Below are 20,969 nucleotides of genomic sequence, written 5' to 3'. Positions count from 1 at the left end.
TTGAGCACTAGCTGCCTGTTCTCCTTGCTTGGTGCCCTGCAAATAAATGCTGTACTTTTCTTTACCACAACCTGGCTTCAGTAGATTGGCTTTGCTGAGCATCAGGCAAGTGGACCCGAGTTCAGTTCAGTAACGTCAGCATCTTTTTCTGAATCCACCAATCAGACCCTATCCTCATCTCATGGAGGTAGTAAAGAAAGAGAGCAGAAGTTTTGCTTCAGCCGTTTTTCTACTGAGAAGTGGCAGTTCCCTCTCCTCTATGTAAATTGGCGGAGGATAAGTTTCCTTCTAAAAGCTGCCTTTGGTTTGGTGACTTATTCTTTTTTTTTTAATTAATTTATTTGTTATTTATTTTTGGTTGCATGGGGTCTTTGTTGCTGTGCATGGGCTTTCTCTAGTTGTGGCAAGTGGGGGCTGCTCTTCGTTGTGGTACACAGTCTTCTCATTGTGGTGGCTTCTCTTGTTGCAGAGCACGGGCTCTAGGTACGTGGACTTCAGTAGTTGTAGCACGTGGGCTCAGTAGCTGTGGCTCATGGGCTCTAGAGCACAGGCTCAGTAGTTGTGGCACACAGGCTTAGTTGCTCCACGGTACCTGGGATCTTCCTGGACCAGGGCTCGAACCCATTTCCCCTGCACTGGCAGGCGGGTTCTTAACCACTGTGCCACCAGGGAAGCCCCTGGTGACTTATTCTTGATTCAGTAATTATAGTCATGCTATGAGGATCATATGATGTGTTTGTCAGGATTCACTTCCTTGCAAGCCAAACTCAAAGTGGCTTAAGCAAATCAGGGAATTAATATGAGTAGAGGGACTGATCTTTCTTCAGGCAAAGCTAGATTCAGGGGTTTAATCGTTATCACGAAGGCTGTTTCCTACCATCTCTAGACTCTGCTTCTCTCTGAATTCCCTTCATTCTCAGGCTAGCTCTTCCCAAGCAGTGGCAAAAATGGCCATCAGCAGCTCCAAGCTTTCACTCTACCAGCTTAGAAACCCTGTGAGAATTTCTCCTTAATGCTTTCAGCAAAATCCCATAATGGAGTTTCACTCACCTAGCTTGAGTCATGTGCTCTCCTACTGGACCAATCGTGACCAAGAGAATGCAGTGCACTGATTGGTCAGACCTGGGTCATGCGTCTCTCTGCCATCTAGTTCCACACAAACCACATGAACCAACATGGATTATTCCTCCAAGGAATCAAAATACTATTTTCAGCGAATGGGGGGAATGGATAATAGGTGGGAGAAACATGACCATCACACACAATACAAAGAAAGGTAAGTTCAATGGAAAGAACAGCTTGTGGCTAGTGCCTTCAAAGGGGCTTTGCAGGGCAGGCACCAAGAGTCTCCTGGATACCTCTCCAGTTGGCCCAGCTCCACCCATTAAATTCCTATGGGAGGAACATGTTATTTGCCCCCCTTTCCTCAGCTGTAAAACAAGTTGCTTGTTCTATGTGACCTCTAAGGTTCTCTTAATCAACAACATTCACTTCTTACGTATTTATTCAGTACCTATTGTATGCTAGTCAGTGTTCTGGACCCTTGAGATAAAGTAGTGAATAAAATACACAAAATCCCCTGCTCCTATGGAACGTACATTTTAGTCAGGAAGGAAACAAACAATAAACAAAATAAGTCCTGTGTGAAATGCAGATGGGACTGTTGGGTGTTTTCATGTGTAAATAGGTGGTCAGTGCAGACCATACAGGTAATGCACATAGGAATTGCTCAATCCATGGTATCTATTGCTCTCACTTTCATTACTATTCTTGTTTTATTATTTTATTATAATATTATTTATTATTTTATTATTATTACTAGCATATTAAAAGCATTTGGTGACTCCTTGTTGTCTCCAGCATTAAGTACCTTCAGCTTAACATATAAGGCCCTCTGCAGTAGGTCCTATTTTTTTTAATTGAGGTATTCACATATCATAAAATTCACTCTTTTAAAGTGTACAGTTCATTGTTTTTTAGTATATATATAAGATTATGCAACCGTTACTACTAATTCCAGAACATTTTCATTCCCCCAAAGAGGAACCCCAAACCCATTAGCAATCATTTCCCATTCTCCCTCCTCCCAGCCTCTGGCAATTATTAATCTGCTTTCTGTCTCTAGAGGTTTGCCTATTCTGGACATTTCATATAAATAGCATCATACAATGTGTGGTCTAGATCCTGCATGCCACAACTAAGAGTTCACATGCTGCAACTAAAAGATCCTGTGTGCCACAACTAAGACCCGACGCAGCCAAATAAATAAGTAAATAAATATTAAAAATAAAAAAGTATAATGTTTTCAAGGTTCCTCTATGTTGAGGCATGTATCAGCACTTCATTCCTTTTTATGGCTAAATAGTTCCTAAACTATTTTCCTAGCTCCATTTCTCATTATTCCTCATTCAAACCCTAAGGTTGAGCTGCACTAGACTACTTGTTCTCCAATCATTCTGCATTCGCTGAGTTTCCATTTCTTTCACTTGGATTGGTTATACCCCCTCCTCAGACCTCTGTCCATGTAGGCCTCTCACAAATGTCACCCTCTGTGAGGTGCCCTGAGTGTTCTCCCACCCCAATGGGTCCTCTTTCTCCTCCTCACACTCCTTTATTTCAACCAGTGGTGTTTATTTTCTCTCTAAATTTACTTAATTTTAACCCTCTGTGTCAATACTGTGACTGCCATGAAGGCACCAATGTTTTTTATCCTTAGCCCAGAGCCTCAGACTTAACAAGTGCTCCCCAAATATTTGTTCACTTGCAAGGCATCAGTATAACCCAGTGGTTCTAAATTGGGGGTGATTTTGCCTGCCCCCCACCCCCAGGGGCATTTGGCAATATCTGGAGACTCTGGAAACATTTTTGGTTGTCCCAACTAGGGGGTGAGGTGTTCTAATGGCATCTAGTAGGTACAAGTCAGGGATGCTGCTAAACCCCCTTCAATGTGTAGGACAGCCCCCTACAATAAAGAATTATCTGGCCCCAAATGTCAATAGTACCAAGGATGAGAAACTAATTAATTCTCATTTTGAATAGGTTAGCAGAAAGAAATCAGACAAGATCAGTGTACCAGTGTGGCAGAAAATCTCATTAGGGAATTCATGCCTTTTTTTTTTCTTTTTTTAGGTGCTGGGGGTAAGTCCAGTGCAAAGCTCTTTCCTAATGCCATAGAGGTGCTCTGGGAACACAGATAGTATTTTCACCACTTGCTCGCTTCTGAGAGTGACAAGTGACCTCCCAGGAATCCTTGAAGTGCTAGGAATGTAACTCTGTTAAGGGAGAAAACTCTTAGGGCTTTTTAAGTCTAGCAAAATGTCACAAGTGAATTGTGCTCCTGGGGGAGGGCAGGGGAAGATGGTTTTCTTTTTCTTTTCAAAGTACCCTCTCCTGGCTTCCCCACATAGTGAAACTTTTTAGAACTGGCTCTGGAATAAATGATTCAAGGGAACATGAGGCCCTGTCTCCTCTCCTTTCCGAAAAGGTGCAAAGGATCTTTGAGAAAGGATTCTGTTCACATTGTGCTCCGAAGAGCAACTCATTTGCAGAAAACTCATTTGCAGGAAACTCAAGGCACTCGTATCATTTAACTGTGAAAACAGTCACCCCAACAGAGCAGAGGTTACCAGCGTCAGAGTCACATCTTATGTTGCTGCTCATCTCATCCAACCGGTTCTTGTGAGTGACATGGAAATCAGGTAATATATGCCCTGAAAATGAAAGGTAGGAGCAGTCTAATTGAGGCAAGGAACAGGGGTTGACGTGCTATTTTAAAAAGTTTGTCCTTGGGGTAGAATTACCTGACATCCTGGCTGGGATTTGGTAGTGGTGTGTGCTTGAAAGAACAACCTTTAGCACAGCTGGCACAGACATAAATGCCAAGCAGAGGATCCACAAAGCTCCACCCCCTCATTCTGGGCGCTCTCCAATTCTTGTGGGCCATAAAAAATAGCAAGGTGTAACTACATTCCTAGGATCGCTATATCTTTTAACCAGTAAATGAACTTTTTTTTGTCTACACCTTTGACAAAATGCCACTCATTATGTGAAGTGGTTTGTTCAGTCCAATTTTGATGAAAACCCTTAAGGACAGAAACATATAGAGTACTTAGCACACTGTGAATCACAAAAGTGTTTAATGATGACAGTAATTGGGATAACGGAATGTGCTTTGAGTGGATGGTTTACAGGTCTTTAGATGAATTTAAAAAGGTATAAAAGAGATTCATTTATAGAATGAGATGGGACTCCCCAGAGGAACTACAGTTCTGTCAAAAGTGAACCAGAAAAGGACCAGTGCTTCTCGGTGATATACATCTATGTTTCAATAAAACCAAAAAGTATTCCAAATTAGATCACTTGCCTCAAATCTCAGTTTTCTTTTATTCCTGAATCCATTCATTCAGTCATTCCTTTATTCAACAAATACTATTTTTATATTATTTATGCTTCCTATTCAATTATCCCTTCTTTTATTCAACATTTACACATTGCCCGTTAGTTGTAATAATACAATGGCAAATGATCCTTGCCTTTGGGGTGCTTAGGATATAGTGAAATATTCATTCATTCTTTCATTTATTTATTTATTTATTTATTTATTTTTGCGGTACGCGGGCCTCTCACTGCTGTGCCCTCTCCCGTTGCGGAGCACAGGCTCCGGACGCGCAGGCTCAGCGGCCATGGCTCACGGGCCCAGCCGCTCCGCGGCATGTGGGATCTTCCCGGACCGGGGCACGAACCCGTGTCCCCTGCATCGGCAGGCGGACTCTCAACCACTGCACCACCAGGGAAGCCCCATTCTTTCATTTATTTACTAAAGTATTTACTGTGTGCCCATATGTTCTGGGGATACAGTAAGAAAGAGGACAGGACCCTCATGTAATGGAATTACATTCTAGTGGGTGGAAGGAAGAGCGAAAGCAAAGGCCCTGAGGCAACTGTGAGCATGACTAGAGCCCAGTTAGTGAAGGGGGCACAGGACCAAATGCGGTGGAGCGGTATGCAGGGGCTAGATTATGTACAGTCCCACCAGCATGGTATGTAATTTGAATGTACATTCATACACACATACAAACATATTACACACATTTGGTGAGCTAATCTTCACATTACATTACAAACTCCCCATTAAATTTAGTTATTTTTCAATCTAAATATTTTCAGAAGAAGGTTGCTTAGTCAAAATCTGGAGAAGGCTACTGTGATGTCTTTGTTAAGGGTGGGCTGAGAGCTTAAAAAAAAAGTAGGGGAGCTGCCTTTCTTTTTTTTTTTTTTTTTGCCTTTCTTGCTAAGAGTTGTCCTTCTGATGAGAAGAGGTGGCAGCTGTGGGAGGAGAGAGGCAGGGCCCTCATCTTTGCAAGTCTTTGGCACTGCATGACCTCTCTGAGCACCCAAGTCAGAGGTGGGGAGAAGACCTGTTTAGCTAGGTGGACCTTCAAGAAAATTAAGATTTGAGGCAAAGAAATTTGGGGCCTAGAATTTTTTATTCCCCACTTGGCAGAACCGTCTGAAAGTCTGAAACACTTCTGTATGACATGGCTGCAGTGGCCGTGCCTGAATCTCCATCACTAACCCTCCATCCTCACCCAACCGTCTAATAGGAACATATAGTATTTTCTCGAATTTTCCTAAACATTATGCAAAACGGCTCTTCTTTCCAAACAGATTGCCTCCCGTAAACCCTTCCAATATATAAGTTCTGGAGGTGTCACTAGATTAGTGTACTTCAGTTTCTTAATATATATACTACAGAATAATGATATGTGACCCGATACTTTCTTCCAGGTTTTTCTTTAAAGGAATAGTGGCGTTATTTAAAACAATAGCTTTTAAAAGACATGGTTAAAGCAGGGGAGAAAACAGCCCACCTGTAATTCTCGGTATTTTAACTTAGGTCCCGCGTCTGGGGAATCCTCCTAGGTCCTTGAAGCTAGGCAGTGAAGTAAAAAAGCGACTACAACTCTTGGACTACAACTCCCAAGAGATATTGTGTCCACATCCTCTGCGCACGCTCGACCTCTGTGGCTGCGTAGGGCACAGAGCCGAGGAGGCGGGGCTTGGGCCTAAGCAGCGGGCCGTGGGCGGGGCTATAGGCGTGGCCACAAAGGGGGCGGTGCTGCCGGCGAGGCCCGGAACACGCTAGCGGAGTGGAAGATGGCGGCGGCAGTGGTGGCTGCAGCCGGGACCCCAGTCGGGCTGAGGCGGAGGAGCCGCCGGTTCTGACCTCGCTCTGGCTCCAGTGCGCGCGGCGGAGCGTGTGCGAGGCCCCGCGCGTCGGGAAGGGGCGGCGGCGACTGCGCGCCGCCTTGAGGAGCGTCCCGGCGGCGGCGCGGCTGCGGCTGAGGAGAGAGCCGGCTCCGGGCCTCCGCGTCCTTCTGCTCCCCGGGCCCCCCGCCTCCTCGGGGGGGCGGCGGCGGCGATGTTCTCGGTCCTCTCGTACGGGCGACTGGTGGCCCGCGCCGTGCTCGGCGGCCTTTCGCAGACCGACCCCAGGGCCGGCGGCAGCGGCGGCGGCGACTACGGGCTCGTGACGGCCGGCTGCGGCTTCGGCAAGGACTTCCGTAAGGGCCTCCTTAAGAAGGGCGCGTGCTACGGAGACGATGCGTGCTTCGTAGCCCGGCACCGCTCGGCAGACGTGCTCGGTGAGTGCCCGGCCAGGTCCCCCCTTCCCAGCCCGGGATCCGCCTCCTGGGGACTCCCCTGCTCGGGGCTTTCCTCGCTCCTCCGGGCGGTAAGAGGAGCCCGAGAGCCAGTAGTAGCTCATTTGTACGGAGCGCTTACTATGTGCCAGGCGCCTTGCCAAGCGATCCAAGGTGCGTTTTCCGCTTGAACAACCCCCATTTTAGAGATGAGGAAATTGAGACGCAAAGCGGGCGAGCCACACGCTCAAGGTCACACAGCCTGAGAATGTGACCAGTTTGCCCGAGTCCGGAACCGCACTGTTAGTCACTTGGTAGTGCCAGCCCCGGACGATCTCGTCCCCTCCCCCGGCGACACCTGCAGTCTCCGAACCTCGCTCTGGCTCCCGCCCTCTCTCCTCTCTCCTCCCTCTGCGTGCCCCGGGGATCCCTGCTTCTTCACGCTCCTGACGCCACAGTCCGGCCGCGGGCAGCGGGATCCCGAGCCGACTGGCTGTCGTGAGCCCCACACAGCCCAGCCGCATTCTTTCGTTGTCTCGATCGAGACCAGATCTACATCCTTTTGGAAGTCTCGCAGCGGAGGCCGCTGGCCTGGTGAAAAATCACTCGCAGTGCATTCTTCCAAACTGATCTTGCCCACTTGAGGTCACTTGGGGTGTAAGAGAGTCTCCTTGACCCAAAATAGAATGGTCAAACCCTTTTCTAGACTGCGGCCAAGAAAGCCTTGAGAATTGGTTAAAGCCTTTAAAGGCCACAGGTGCTTCCAATGGCCCATTCCAGTTACACCTTAGGGTTTGGGAGTCTAGAGTTAGAGCTTGCAGAAATGGCTAAATATAATTCACAAGCGATCAGAAACTTTACCATATTGTATGTCTTTGGAGGCAGTGCGTATGCCATAGATTCCTATGCCGTTAAATCTCTTTTAATAAATAAAGCACTTCCTTTGTAATTGAAGGACATGTTGTCATTGAACTTAGGTTCAAATGTCGCTTTGGTTTCACTTCTCAGGTGAGATTATTTTGATTACTTTAAATTTCATATTCTGAGGCAAAGTTAGGCATTGGAACAAATGGACCTGTAACTTTATGACCATAATTATTTTTTAATTTGGTCTTAGAATAACTGCCTATTATTTTTGCTTCTACTCATGTACTGTTTGTGAACATAGAACTAGAAAAGTGGTTATCAGTTTAATTCATGAAAGTCTCCATTACCTGGGTTGAAAAAAATCAGTTAGTGTTTAGGCAACACTTAAGACTCCTCAGAAAGGAACTTGCAAATTTTTTTTTTAATTTTTATTGGAGTATAGTTGATTGACAGTGTTGCGTTAGTGTCTGCTCTACAGCAAAGTGAATCAGTTACACATATACCCATTCTTTTTTTAGATTCTTTTCCCATATAGGTCATTACAGAGTATTGAGTAAAGTTCCCTGTGGGAACTTGCAAATTGAAGTCCTACAAATCCACTCTAAAGTCAGCTTGACCCTGACTCGGTATCTTTTTAAAAGGTCTGTCAGTGGCTGTCGTTTTTCATTACATTTGAGGCACTTCACAATTAGAAGCTTGTGACCTGTGCTGCTTTTTCAAGTCGCACTTATAGTGCAGCAGGATAGGGGATATTGAGCCACTAAGGTTCTGCCTTATAAATCTGCTATGTGCTGGCTTATTTGAAAGATTTGTGATTTGATTTATGATTTGGGGGATATTTTAATGTGTCAAATTTCTAGGCTGAAGCTTGATTTTAAATTTTTTGAAGGCTACCTGCTTAATGGAGTGGGGTATTCATAAGGAAAATTTTGGTCAAAACCATTCTGAAAAAAGTATAAACATACCATCCTGGCAGAAACCTGGCCTGGTTTGGTGCTCAGCTTTGCCACTCTGTGACCTGTGGTTTTGGATAAAGAGCCTCTCAGCTCATTTTCCTCATCTAGACTAGAGGATGAAGGGAGTGGAATACCTGACCCTCAAGAACTTCCGACCATCATATCATATTTTCTTTTTGTTTTGAAAAGACAGCACCCTTTGTTATTTTGCATCTCAAATAATGGGCATTACTTCCTGTCTTATTTACATGGGCACTGTCAGGAGATTTGTTCTGTTTTACATCTGTCTCTAAACCACCAGTGGTTCTTAACTTTCCTTGGTTCACAGCCTCTTGGTTTACTGCCCAAGGGCTCTTTTGCCCCCAAAATGTGCAGAGAGACAAAAGTTTGCATATGTCCTTGGGGACTTCACTGACCCCGTGAAGTCCATCCATGTGCCACCTAGAGGTCCATGAAGGGGTACTAGATTAAGAACTACAGCTCTGTACCCCTCTTGAAAGGAATGTTGCTAGGCATAACCAGACAGATGATTGCTTATGTGGTCTGTGGCCATATTTGACAAAGAGCCGTTTTAAGAGAGAGAGTTGCATGCAAATCAGGGAACACAGGTTCTCTAGATAGGACTGTTTTGGAGGAGTTCTTCCAGAAAGCCTTCTTGGGAGCCACCTGATACAACTTCTGAGTTGGCCTCATTTGATCTTTGGTTTCCACAATCCAGTCTGTATGATGGTGACTTCTGTTTTATTGACACCGTCCCATCCCAGGCAGGTCTGATTATCTCTTGCTGTGAAAGAGGTGATGAGTCTCAGTGAGTTTTTTGTTTTTTTTTTTTTTTTTTTTTGCGGTATGCGGGCCTCTCACTGTTGTGGCCTCTCCCGTTGCGGAGCACAGGCTCCGGACGCGCAGGCTCAGCGGCCATGGCTCACGGGTCCAGCCGCTCCGCGGCATGTGAGATCTTCCCGGACGGGGGCACGAACCCGTGTCCCTTGCATCGGCAGGCGGACTCTCAACCACTGTGCCACCAGGGAAGCCCTCAGTGAGTTTTTAATACTGCTTTTTACTCTGGAAGTTGGAGTCGTAAAATGAATTTCATTAAAGGGCTATGTGGAGGGAGTTCCCTGGTGGCCTAGTGGTTAGGATTTGGTGCTGTCACTGCCGTGACCTGTGTTCCATCACTGGTCGGGGAACTGCGATCCGACAAGCTGTGCGGAGGGGCCAAAAAAAAAAAAGGCTATGTCGAATAATAATGTTATGTTGAACCTCAGTGCTTTGAACCTTCTAGTTCTGTAGATAATTCATTTTCTTTGGGTTGACACTGTGTTTATCGCTAAGTTATCTGTGCAACTCACTGTGGTCATCTAGGACTCTTTGTTTGGAATGAAAGCTGTTTATTTCTTTTGTATTAGAAAGAGAAAGCTGATTTATTTCTTTAATTTAGAATTGATCTGTTGTATTAGTCATGCAGTGACTAAAAGTACTTGGTGCTTCACAACATTTTTGTAGAGTCCCACTGGATTTCTTTTAGGAAAAACCAACTATGGTGGGTGTGGTGAGACATAAGAACTACTCCTATCCCCTGGAAAATTGGCAAAGGTGCTTTCTCTTTATTAGGTCCAACAGGAGTAAACCAGTACCAGCAGGAGCTATGCGCACTTTTCTTTTTCCTTCTTCCCTGTGACTAATACTGAGTTCTCTTATTACTCTATATGGCATGGTTGCCTAAGTACGTAAAAATATGAGAACTGCCTAGCGTGTAACTGCTGGGCCTCCCACAGCCCTAAGCCAATTAACAATAGAATCAAAGACTGTTGAGAGTCGTAAGACTTAGGAACGTTGCAATCCAATTCTTTCATTTTACTGAAGACACAACAGAGGGTCAAATCACTCTGCTAAGGTTACTCCACTAGTTAAGGGCAGAATTAGGACTAGCACCAAGATACCCCATTCCAGTCCTCTTTCCGTTACACCACTGGTTAAGTTTTCTTGACAAGATAGGTGAATTCAAAACCCATCTGTCTTCTGGTACTGTTAAAGCGTTCTGGCAATGCTTTTCTTGCTCAAGGGTATGGGGATGTGTGTGTGTGTACAACTTCTTTATTCACTCTATGACTCACTACAGTGCAAAAAAACTCCTCTGCATACTAAACAACAGTTTATTGGAAAAAAGACAGCATGGTGTATGCCATGTAAGTTCTGACTTCTGAATACTGACTTGTAAAGTAATTCTTTTAAAACTGCACAATGTTTATTTAAGCTTGATTAACTTGAAACCTTAAAAAGAAATGAAAAATTCTAGCCTTTAGATATAACTTTGATTGTGGCCAGGAATTTGAAGTGTATTTGTGAGTAATACAGTCTTAAAAGTAGTTGTCTTGGGAATTCCCTGGCGGTCTAGTGTTTAAGACTCCGTGCTTCCACTGCTAGGGGTACAGGTTCAATCCCTGGTCAGGGAACTAAGATCCTGCAAGCCACGAGGCATGGCCAAAAGAAAAGAAAAAAGTAGTTATCTTAAGGTATGAGGATTACACAAACAATATAAAGATAAAAATTTTATTTAGGAAGTGAATTGATTAGGCAGAATTTGATGTTTTCCAACAGTCATGGTAATTTTAATGTATTTGGTAGAACCTCTATATCTGAAAGTGAGTTGTCCTTTTAACAAAGTACTAGTCACCTTGGGAGAGTGTGTGTGCATGTTAATTTCAACCTTTCAAGAAGCCCTCTTTCGAATTTTCCTCATCTAGATTTCAAGCTGTGTCAGGAAACTAGTCTCATTATATAGTCATAATTTTCTGAAAGTCAAAATTCAGTCTGATCCACCTGTTGACAGCAGACATAACCCTGACTGAATTTTTTTCACCTGCCATAACATTTACCTTTTAAAGTGAAAAATTCAGTAGCACAACATTCACAAGGTTGTGCAGCCACCACCACTAACTAGTTCCAGAATGTATTCATCACCCCAAAAGAAAACTCCTACCTATTAGCAGTCACTTCCCAACTCCCCTCCCTCAATCCCTGGCAACAGAAAGTAGATTCTGACTCTACAGATTGCCTATTCTGGACATTTCATATAAATGGAATCATATAATATGCTGTCTTTTGTGTCTGGCTTTTTTCACTTAGCATAAGATTTTCAAGATTTACCCACATTGTACCATGTATCAGTACTTCATTCCTTTTTATGGCTGAATAATATTCCATTGTATGGATATACCACGTTAAAAAAAATTGATCTATTAATGGACATTGGGTTGTTTCCACTTTTTTGGCTGTTGTGAATAGTGCTGCTGTGACACATTTATGTATAGGCTTTTTTGTGAACATATGTATTCTCTTGGGTATATACCTAGAAATGGAATCATTGGGTCATATTGTAACTTTGCAACTTTATGAGCAATATAGTTGTTTTTTATGTATTTTATATCATTAATATATAATGTTTATATATCATTAATATAATTATTTAATAGAGGGGGAAATCTTTTTTAAATGTCAGCAATCAAATATGTAAGTTCTGAGATCAATCAGTACTTTAAATATGCTGGATTTCATAATAATCTGTGTGCTTTCAAGAGAAAATTGTGGAATGTTAAGGAAGTGTGAGAGTTGTGGGTTCAGTAAAAGAGCCTTCTAGGACTCAGAAACATCAGGGTTTAAGAAGCTACTGACAAATAGCCACTGACTAGTCCTCTGACTCTTCTGAGTATTCTGTCATTCTGTAATAAATAGATTATAGGGTTGATGGATAGAGGAATTTTGCTGTTTGTTTCTTAAACTCCTGCTCCCCAATATTTTTCTCATTTTGCTATATATTGTACTTTTCATAAGGTTCTTATAAGGCACATTATTTTTAAAGTCATTTCCTCATTTGTTATACTGTCAGAACTACTTTTCCTTTGTTCAGTCTTTAATCTAGAAATACTTGAGCTTAGTTTTAAATTTTCCTAACTTCCAGCTTCTCTCTCAATTTGTTAATAATCTCCTTAAAGGAATCTGGATAAATCTTTTTTTTATAGAGCAAGTAATTGCATTTTAAAAGCATGACTGTTTATACTTTTTTAGAAAATATACTTTTGTTAAAAGATTTTAAATTGTAGCAGAAGATAAGATGTAGATGTTAACTGGTTGTGCTGTGGGTTTTTTTTTGGGGGGGCAGGGTGTTGAGGGAGTTGGGAGAACCTGGATTGGAGGAGGCTGTTCCTGAACTTTAGCACTGCTTTCTGGAACTGGGCAATACATAACCTGAATGGTTGCAACAGTATCCAAATGGAGTTTGTACTTACGTGTGACTCAAGAAGTACTACACCAGGTCAGAGTATTTGACCTACAACCATGTCCTTTGAATAAACGCCTATGTCAGGTTTGAATAAACGTTTATGTCAACTTCAAACTAAATGGCAAATTCATTTTATATAGGTCCCCGTGCCTTTTAGAGAGGCCTTACCTGGGGCTTTAGGTTCAGAATTTTTAGGGAAATGCTTTGGAAAGGTAAGTTGACAGTTTCTTTCTAAAGAAATTTTACTTTTCTAGTCAGTTGAAAAATGGTGTGCCTTGTGGGTTTGCCTTTCAAAATTAGTGATAACTTTTGGTCTCATTTTAAGAACTGGTTACCTAGATCCTAATTTTATCATTAGTAATAAAATTCAGTGATCTATCTTGTTTGAGAGTTGTCAAATATTTTAAAAATCTGATAGTTTTCTATCTCTCTGAGGTCTAAAATCATTTGTTTCCTGTTATTAAACAATTCACAGTTTACAGAATTGCATCATAAATCAAAACTTTTTTGCAAAAGCTGACCAACTGCAGGAGGCATTGGGCTGATAACACACACTTACTCATTTAAACTTGAGTTGACAAGTGGCACGGATCTTTCAGTTTAAAATTTTAAAGAAGAAAAGATGCTAAATATTTTTGAATGGGATCCGAAACAGGATTTCGGTGGATGGGGTGGGGGTGAGGGAGCAGAACCTTTTCTTTAAAGAGTGGAAAATACTTCACTCTGTTTTCTCCTAAACATTTATTCAATATCTGACACAAAATATGGTTCAACTTACCAGTGTTTTATACATATACAGTGCTTTAGATTTTACTTATTTTTTTTGGCTGCGTTGGGTCTTCGTTGCTGCACGAGGGCTTTTCTCTAGTTGCAGAGAGTGGGGGCTACTCTTCGTTGCTGTGGGCGGGCTTCTCATTGCGGTGGCTTCTCTTGTTGCGGAGCGTGGGCTCTAGGCGTGCGGGCTTTAGTAGTTGTGGCTCTTGGGCTTAGTTGCTCCGCGGCATGTGGAATCTTCCGGGATCAGGGCTCGAACCTGTGTCCCCTGCGTTGGCAGGTGGATTCTTAACCACTGTACCACCAGGGAAGTCCCTAGATTTTACAGTGTATTTTTATATTTTACCTTATTTAATCTTTTAACTATGAAATAGTTGCTCTTATTTCTGCTTAATCTGCATCTATTTCCTCATCTATGAGGCTGACTCATCAGTAAGGTTAGTATCAAAGCTGGGACTTGAACCTAAGTTTTCTCTTGCGCATCAAGTGCTTTTAAATAAATGGTTTTGTTTTGCGCTTATAAAAGTAATACATGGGGCTTCCCTGGTGGCGCAGTGGTTAAGAATCCGCCTGCCAATGCAGGGGACACGGGTTCGAGACCTGGTCCGGGAAGATCCCACATGCCGCGGAGCAACTAAGCCTGTGCGCCACTACTAATGAGCCTGTGCTCTAGAGCCCACGAGCCACAACTGCTGAGCCCGTGTGCCGCAACTACTGAAGCCTGCGCGCCTAGAGCCCTTGCTCCGCAACAAGAGAAGCCACTGCAATGAGAAGCCCACGCACCAGAACAAAGAGCAACCCCCACTCAACACAACTAGAGAAAGCCCACGCGCAGCAACGAAGCCCCAACGGAGCCAAAAATCAATAAATAAATAAAATAAATTTAAAAAAAAAGTAATACATGTTCACAAAAGCACGGTGTAAAATACCTGTAACTCATAACTCAATTATAGTCAGTATGGTTTCCTCTAGCCTTTGTGTATATACAATTGTATGTATACATATTAGTAAATAAGATTGGGTTAGTGTGTATTCTGCTCTGTAATGTTATTGTAATGTAATGTAGCTTGAGCATACTTCCATAATAAGCATAGCTATCATATTTTACTGTGTATATAGTCCATTAAGCCCTCTATTTTTAGTTATTTAGATTATTTCCAATTTTCTGTTACAAGTAACACTAGAGTGAATACCTCTACATGTAAGTATTTCCTTAGGATAAATTCCTTGAAGAGGAGTTCCTGAGTCAAAGGCTGTGAACTTTTGAAAGGTTTCTGATTTAAATATTAGTGTAGCTCCCTCCAGAAAGGTTATACTAATTTATATGTTTCCATTTGCTATGAAATTACTCTCATCAGTAAGCTTATTGTTGATCTTGAGTCTGTCACATTTAACAATTTATAAGTTTACTAGGTTCTTAAACAGTTGTTTTTGAGGTGAGTAAGTTTGTAGCTGGTGAATAGTTCTAGGACGGATTGAATTGTTGGTATGAATCCCAAGGGTTACAAAATGACTGCAAAAACTTTGCCAGAGACTGCAAAAGTGACTTACTACAAAGAGTGCTTTCTGTTGAGGGACCGAGTACTATTTTGACTCAAGCCAGTTCCAACACATTTTTGCACTGATTTTTCTTTTACTCATTTCTTTTTACTCATTCCCTCATGAAGAGGAAACTTCTTTCTTTTTGCACTACTGTGACTGTACATTTTGATCTTTCAAGGATGCCATCTCCAGTAGGTTTTTTGACTTATCAAAATTTGTCTGTGCTGTCATTTGAAGTAGATGCAAAAGGTTAGCTGTGCTGAATGAAGCCAACAAAAAATGCTTCTGTTTTCACATCAGTGTTTGGATAGCAGTTTTGAATAAGAAAATAGATTTGAGCTATTTACATTAGAGCTGGAAAACTGTTCCTGGCCTCTAGTTTGAATACTAATTGGTAATATGGTCATCAGTGTTTCTATGAAATGAGAAAGTCTAAACAGAGGTGTCATTTATGCATGTATTGTTTTTAAAAATTCACTTCTCTTGGTTCTTGAGCTGCAATGTTGATCTTATTTTCTTGTTCATGTACCCTGAATTCACTGAACAATCAATGGTCTTTGGTGTGTTTTGTGAATACATTCTATACATACATATTAAATAATTTACAGATTGTCTGAATTCAGTGAAGCCAATTAATCTATAACTATCTTTTATTCTTTCATCAGAATTTCAAATTGAGAAATGGTTGGCCTGCCTTTTTGTCAGTGGCCTAAAGGAGAAAAAAAGTTTCCAACATTCTAGTCTGGTGGTTAAAACTGAAGTAAAAGGGCATGGGGCAGTGTTTTTACCCTCTGGATCATTATCAAAACTTCTCTGAAAACATACATAAGTTGGTGTACTAAGGGGAAAGGATAAATTGAGAAGCCTGAAATGGAGCCTTTGTTTCAAAACTAGTTCATGCAGTAAATTCACTATTGTATATGAAAAGTAAAATATAGCTGTATCTGTTAGCTTTTATTTTATAAAGAGTTTCTAAAACAGGCTCCCTTTTCTTGCAATGTGACTTAGAATCCCAGAATCTTATATCTTAGAAAAAGGAACTCTCGAGAGAATTTGTCCTCCTGCCCTTTCTTTCACAGATGAGAAAACTAAAGTTTAGAGAAGTTATTTGGCCAGTGTCCAGTGTCCTACAGCCAGTGTCCTACAGCCAGTTAGTGGCAAAGAAAGCTGGGAGCTGTGTCATCTCCAAGACTCCTTTTCAAGGCTCTTTCCATCCAGCCTTATTTTAACAGTCTGTGAGAAGAGGGCACAACACCTTGTGCGACTCTAGGATGAGATAATGGTTCATTCTCTCTCTCTCTCTCTTTTTTTTTTTTTTTTAATTTTTATTGGGGTATAGTTGATTTACAATGTTATGTTAGTTTCAGGTATACAGCAAAGTGAATGTTATACATATATCCACTCTTTTAGATTCCTTTCCCATATAGGCCATTACAGAGTGTTGAATAGAGTTCCCTGTGCTATGCAGTAGGTTCTTACTAGTTAATCTGTTTTATATATAGTAATGTATATATGTCAATCCCAATCTCCCAGTTTATCCCTGCCCCCCCCACCCTTATCCCCAGTGGGTTCATTCTCTTTTTGTAGTTCTCAGATGAAAGTTGCTTTATCAGAATGTTGGTATTCTAACTTATCAGTACAGTCAACTGAATTCATTGTTTACTGGTTGTTTCCTGTTAGTCCTTGACAGGTGCTGGGGAAAAGACCACGATCAAAATAGACTTTAGCCTTGCAGTTTCACGGTCTGGGGGAGAAGGTACACATATGCACAGGAACAGAAACGTTAGATATTGTGGAAGCATGGAGTCAGGCCCCAAGAGATGGGTTTTTCAATAAACTGAGGCAAGTGAGGAGAAGATTGGCAAGGCTCTCCAGATTGAGGGATCAGCAAATGCACAGTAGAAGACTTCCCAAACTACAGCTGTTTTGTAGCTAGAGAGTAGTTTGGGCTGGTGGGGTGGCATTGGGAGGATGGTTGAGAATTGATGTTAGAAAACAGGTTAAGACCAAATTGTCAAAGGTCACAGTTGCCATATTGGGTGTTGTTTCGTTTTTTGGTTTTGGTAGAAGCTATAGGAGATGGTTTTGCTTTTGTTGTTTGGGGTTTAGTTTGTTTTTTTCTGAAGAAGCAGCACATTTAGATGGTACAAAATTGAAAAGGTATTCAAAATTCAAAAGGGTGCATAAAGTCTCCCTCTACCCATGTCTCCTAGCTGCAAAAGTTCCTCTCCCAAAAGAAACCAGTGTTATCAGTTTCTTGTATATTCTTCTAGAGAATGTTCTTAGAAATACAAGTAAATAAGTGTATATACATGGAAGGTATTTGACTAGAAGTGTAATATGGACATAGCAATCTTGTTTAAAAAAAAGATAAAGAGGGTGTAATGGGAGAACAGGAGGCAAAAGATCAATTAGGAAGCTACTGAAATAGTCTGAGCTAGAATGGGCTTTAACTTAGGGTACTGGAAAGTAATTGGGCTTCAGGCACATTGCAGACAAAGAATCAACAGGACTTGGTGATAACTGGACGAAGAGGGTGAAAGAGAAAGAGAAATTGGAGTTGATTTTGAGGTTTTGCTTCTGGAAGCTTCTTTAAGGTTTCTAGGCTGGAAGTGTGGGGTGGTTTGGGCTGCCATTAATCAGGTTAGGAAATGCAAGAGAAGAATCAAAACTTTGGGAATTGAAAACAGGGTAGCAGAGACATTTCAGAGGTAGAATCATCTGGTTCGTGGCATGCTTGGATCCAGCTGGTCTTTATTGAGTCCTTAGTGCTCTGACAGTGAGTCTCATTAGAATCACCTGTATAGTTTGGATTTTTATGCTTTGTTACAAGGCCCAGGCCTACCCTGGGCACACTGGCTCAGGAGGTAGGGCTTGGGTTCCACAGGTAATCTCAATGTGCAGCAAGAATTGAGAACTGTTGTGCCAGGAACCGGGCTAACACTCCAGAATGAAAGACGTTACCAGTATGAAAAAAACTCAGCCCTGAAGGGGATCACATTACGGAGTGGGAGAAAGGAGACAGGAAAGTCATGATACAGGCGCTGCTGTTATTGTAGTGACCTAGGGAGAGGGTTAGGCCCACTAGCATTTATGTGTTGGTTGTCATTATAAGATTTCCCATGTAAAATGAGAAATTTCTAAGAAATTTCTGGCACACAGTAGGCAGCAGGCACTTAAGAGGTATTTGTTAAATAAGGTTACTTCAGAGTCAGTTCTGGAAAATAATTTATTTTTTCACACAGTAGGCAGCAGGCACTTAAGAGGTATTTGTTAAATAAGGTTACTTCAGAGTCAGTTCTGGAAAATAATTTATTTTTTCAAGGTGCAGATGAATCTTTTTTCTTCGTTTATTTTTTTGGAGACAAATATAGATTTGTCCCTTAGTGCTTGGAAACGTTGCTGTTTAAATGTTTAATGGAATATTGAATGGTGGTGGATGTGTGACCAGAAAAGCTGAATGGACCACTCATCTTTTTTTTTTTTTTGCGGTACGCGGGCCTCTCACTGTTGCGGCCTCTCCCGTGCGGAGCGCAGGCTCTGGACGCGCAGGCTCAGCGGCCATGGCTCACATGCCCAGCCGCTCCGTGGCATGTGGGATCTTCCCGGACCGGGGCACGAACCCGTGTCCCCTGCATTGGCAGGCGGACTCTCAACCACTGTGCCACCAGGGAAGCCCTCATCTTTTAAACATTATATATGAGTGGGAATTGTCTTTTTATTGTGACCATAGACCAGTGTTTGTAGAGCTTGCAGCCAACACTGATCAAAGACTTTTTTTCTGATTGCTACAGGGCAGACCGGTCTATATACTGTTATTTGGCCTTTTTTTGTTTTAATTTATCTTTGGCTGCATTGGGTCTTCGTTGCTGCGTGCAGGCTTTCTCTAGTTGCGGCAGGCGGGGTCTACTCTTCATTGCAGTGCAGGGGCTTATTGTGGTGGCTTCTCTCGTTGCAGAGCATGGGCTCTAGGCACACAGGCTTCAGTAATTGTGGCACGTGGGCTCAGTAGTTGTGGCACACAGGCTTAGTTGCTCCATGGCATGTGGGATCTTCCCAGACCAGGGCTCGAACCAGTGTCCCTTGCATTGGCAGGTTGATTCTTAACCACTGTGCCACCAGGGAAGCCCTGGCCTTAAGAGAGACATAACTCTCATTTATTGCATGTTGGCCGTGAGCTGAGCACTGTGACGAGGCACTCTTTAACACCATTATCCGTGTTCCTCACACCAGCACTGTGATGTTCATGATTTTATTCCCATTTACAGGTGAACATAATGAGGCTCAGAGAGCTACCCAAGACACCCTTAGTACACCTCATCCTAATCCTGGAGCTGGAATTTGAACCCAGATCTGACTCCAAAGCCTTGCCCAGTGTGTGTACACTGCCTTTTAAGTCAGAACTGATTATTTAAAACTTTGTTTTACTGGGTCTTTGCTGGGTCTGAGTACTATTTAGTTATAACTATTCCTAGGCTAATAATTGAGCAAATCCCCTTAATTAACGCACATAAAGGCCTTAGCGAGCCTGTTGAACTAGTCAGTAGGCCACAGGAGCTTTGGTGGCCTCAGGCCAGCCCTTTGCTTCTGGGGGACCTCCTAAATACCTTAACTCCTGCAGTGCATTGTTTCGGCTAATTGCTGGTGAGAGGTTCGTGGCAGGGGTGTGATAGGCATTTACCTAGAGGTGAGGTTTCTCTGCTCTTAGAGCTGTAACCTCCGCCTTTATTACTTGTACTTTATCCATATTAGTCGAAATCGCAGGGAACTGCCCAAAATGCCTCTCTCCTCAGCCTCCTCCTCCCCCACAACTCGGTATTTTCATCCTTCCAGGCTCAAATCAGACACTTCTCCATGAATGCTTTTCTAATTCCTTTAGCTAGATGTAATCTGATCTTCCTTGCTTTTGGCTTTAGTGGTACATGTTTATTTTGTTTTATTATAGCCATTTATCTTAAGCTGCTCCAATTCCCCGCACTACCACTTGATTTTAAGTTTCTCTGGGCGGGAAATATTTTATTGTATGTAAATCCCTTTGGCTCCCTTTCACCACATGTCTTGCATATAGGAGATGTTCAATAAAATGTGTTGACTAACTTTAATATTGAATGTAAGTGTAAAATGCAATTCTTAACTGAATTCATATAGTTTATCATCTCTCCCATAAAGGCAACATGTACTCATTACTGGAAAAATGGGGAAGTATGGAAAATAAAAAGAAGAAAAGGACTTCCCTGGTGGCGCAGTGGTTAAGAATACGCCTGCCAATGCAGGGGACCCGGGCTCGAGACCTGGTCCGGGAAGATCCCACATGCCGCGGAGCAACTAAGCCTGTGGGCCACAACTACTGAGCCTGTGCTCTAGGGCCCGCAAGCCACAGCTACTGAGCCTGCGTGCCACAACTGCTGAAGCCGGCGCGCCTAGAGCCCGTGCTCCGCAACAAGAGAAGCCACCGCAATGAGAAGCCCGCGCACCACAACTAAGAGTAGCCCCCACTTGCCGCATCTAGAGAAAGCTGGCGCACAGCAACGAAGACCCAACTCAGCCAAATAAATAAATCTTAAAAAAAAAAAAAAGGCTACTTGTTCTACCCCCTCAAAGGTCATTACTTAGTTGAACAATATATAGGGGAAATATAATTTTCAGAAATTAAGGGTCAGTTCTTGGCAAGCTTTTTTATTTTTAAAATTTATTTATTTTTGGCTGTGTTGGGTCTTCATTGCTGCACGCGGGTTTTCTCTAGTTGCGGTGAGCGGGGGCTACTCTTCGTTGCGGTGCGCGGGCTTCTCATTGCGGAGCACAGGCTCAAGGCGCGCGGGCTCAGTAGTGTGGCTCACAGGCTCTAGAGCACAGGATCAGTAGTTGTGGTGCACGGGCTTAGTTGCTCCGTGGCATGTGGGATCTTCCTGG

The 20,969-nt window shown here is 42.6% G+C and overlaps 1 protein-coding gene across 2 annotated transcripts in view; it reads left to right on the top strand.

The window, feature by feature from the left end:
• The first annotated feature begins 6,142 nt into the window (after positions 1-6,142).
• PPTC7 (protein phosphatase targeting COQ7) overlaps positions 6,143-20,969 on the top strand; it is a 48,667-nt gene continuing 33,840 nt past the window's right edge. The window contains exon 1 of one of the 2 annotated variants that reach the window (XM_089894485.1): positions 6,143-6,644. In XM_089894485.1, coding sequence (XP_089750611.1) covers positions 6,422-6,644 — 223 coding nt within the window. In that variant the 5' untranslated portion in view covers positions 6,143-6,421. The remainder of the gene's footprint in view (positions 6,645-20,969) is intronic. The other variant, XM_022597755.3, reaches the window with a different exon arrangement.

This window comes from Delphinapterus leucas, chromosome 14 (genome assembly GCF_059928025.1).
Source record: "Delphinapterus leucas isolate spDelLeu-1000000601 "Yukka" chromosome 14, BTC_Dleu_Yukka2, whole genome shotgun sequence".
NCBI lineage: Eukaryota > Metazoa > Chordata > Mammalia > Artiodactyla > Monodontidae > Delphinapterus > Delphinapterus leucas.
The sequence above is the reverse complement of the archived record's forward strand: the minus strand, read 5'-3'. Positions and strand labels throughout refer to the sequence as shown.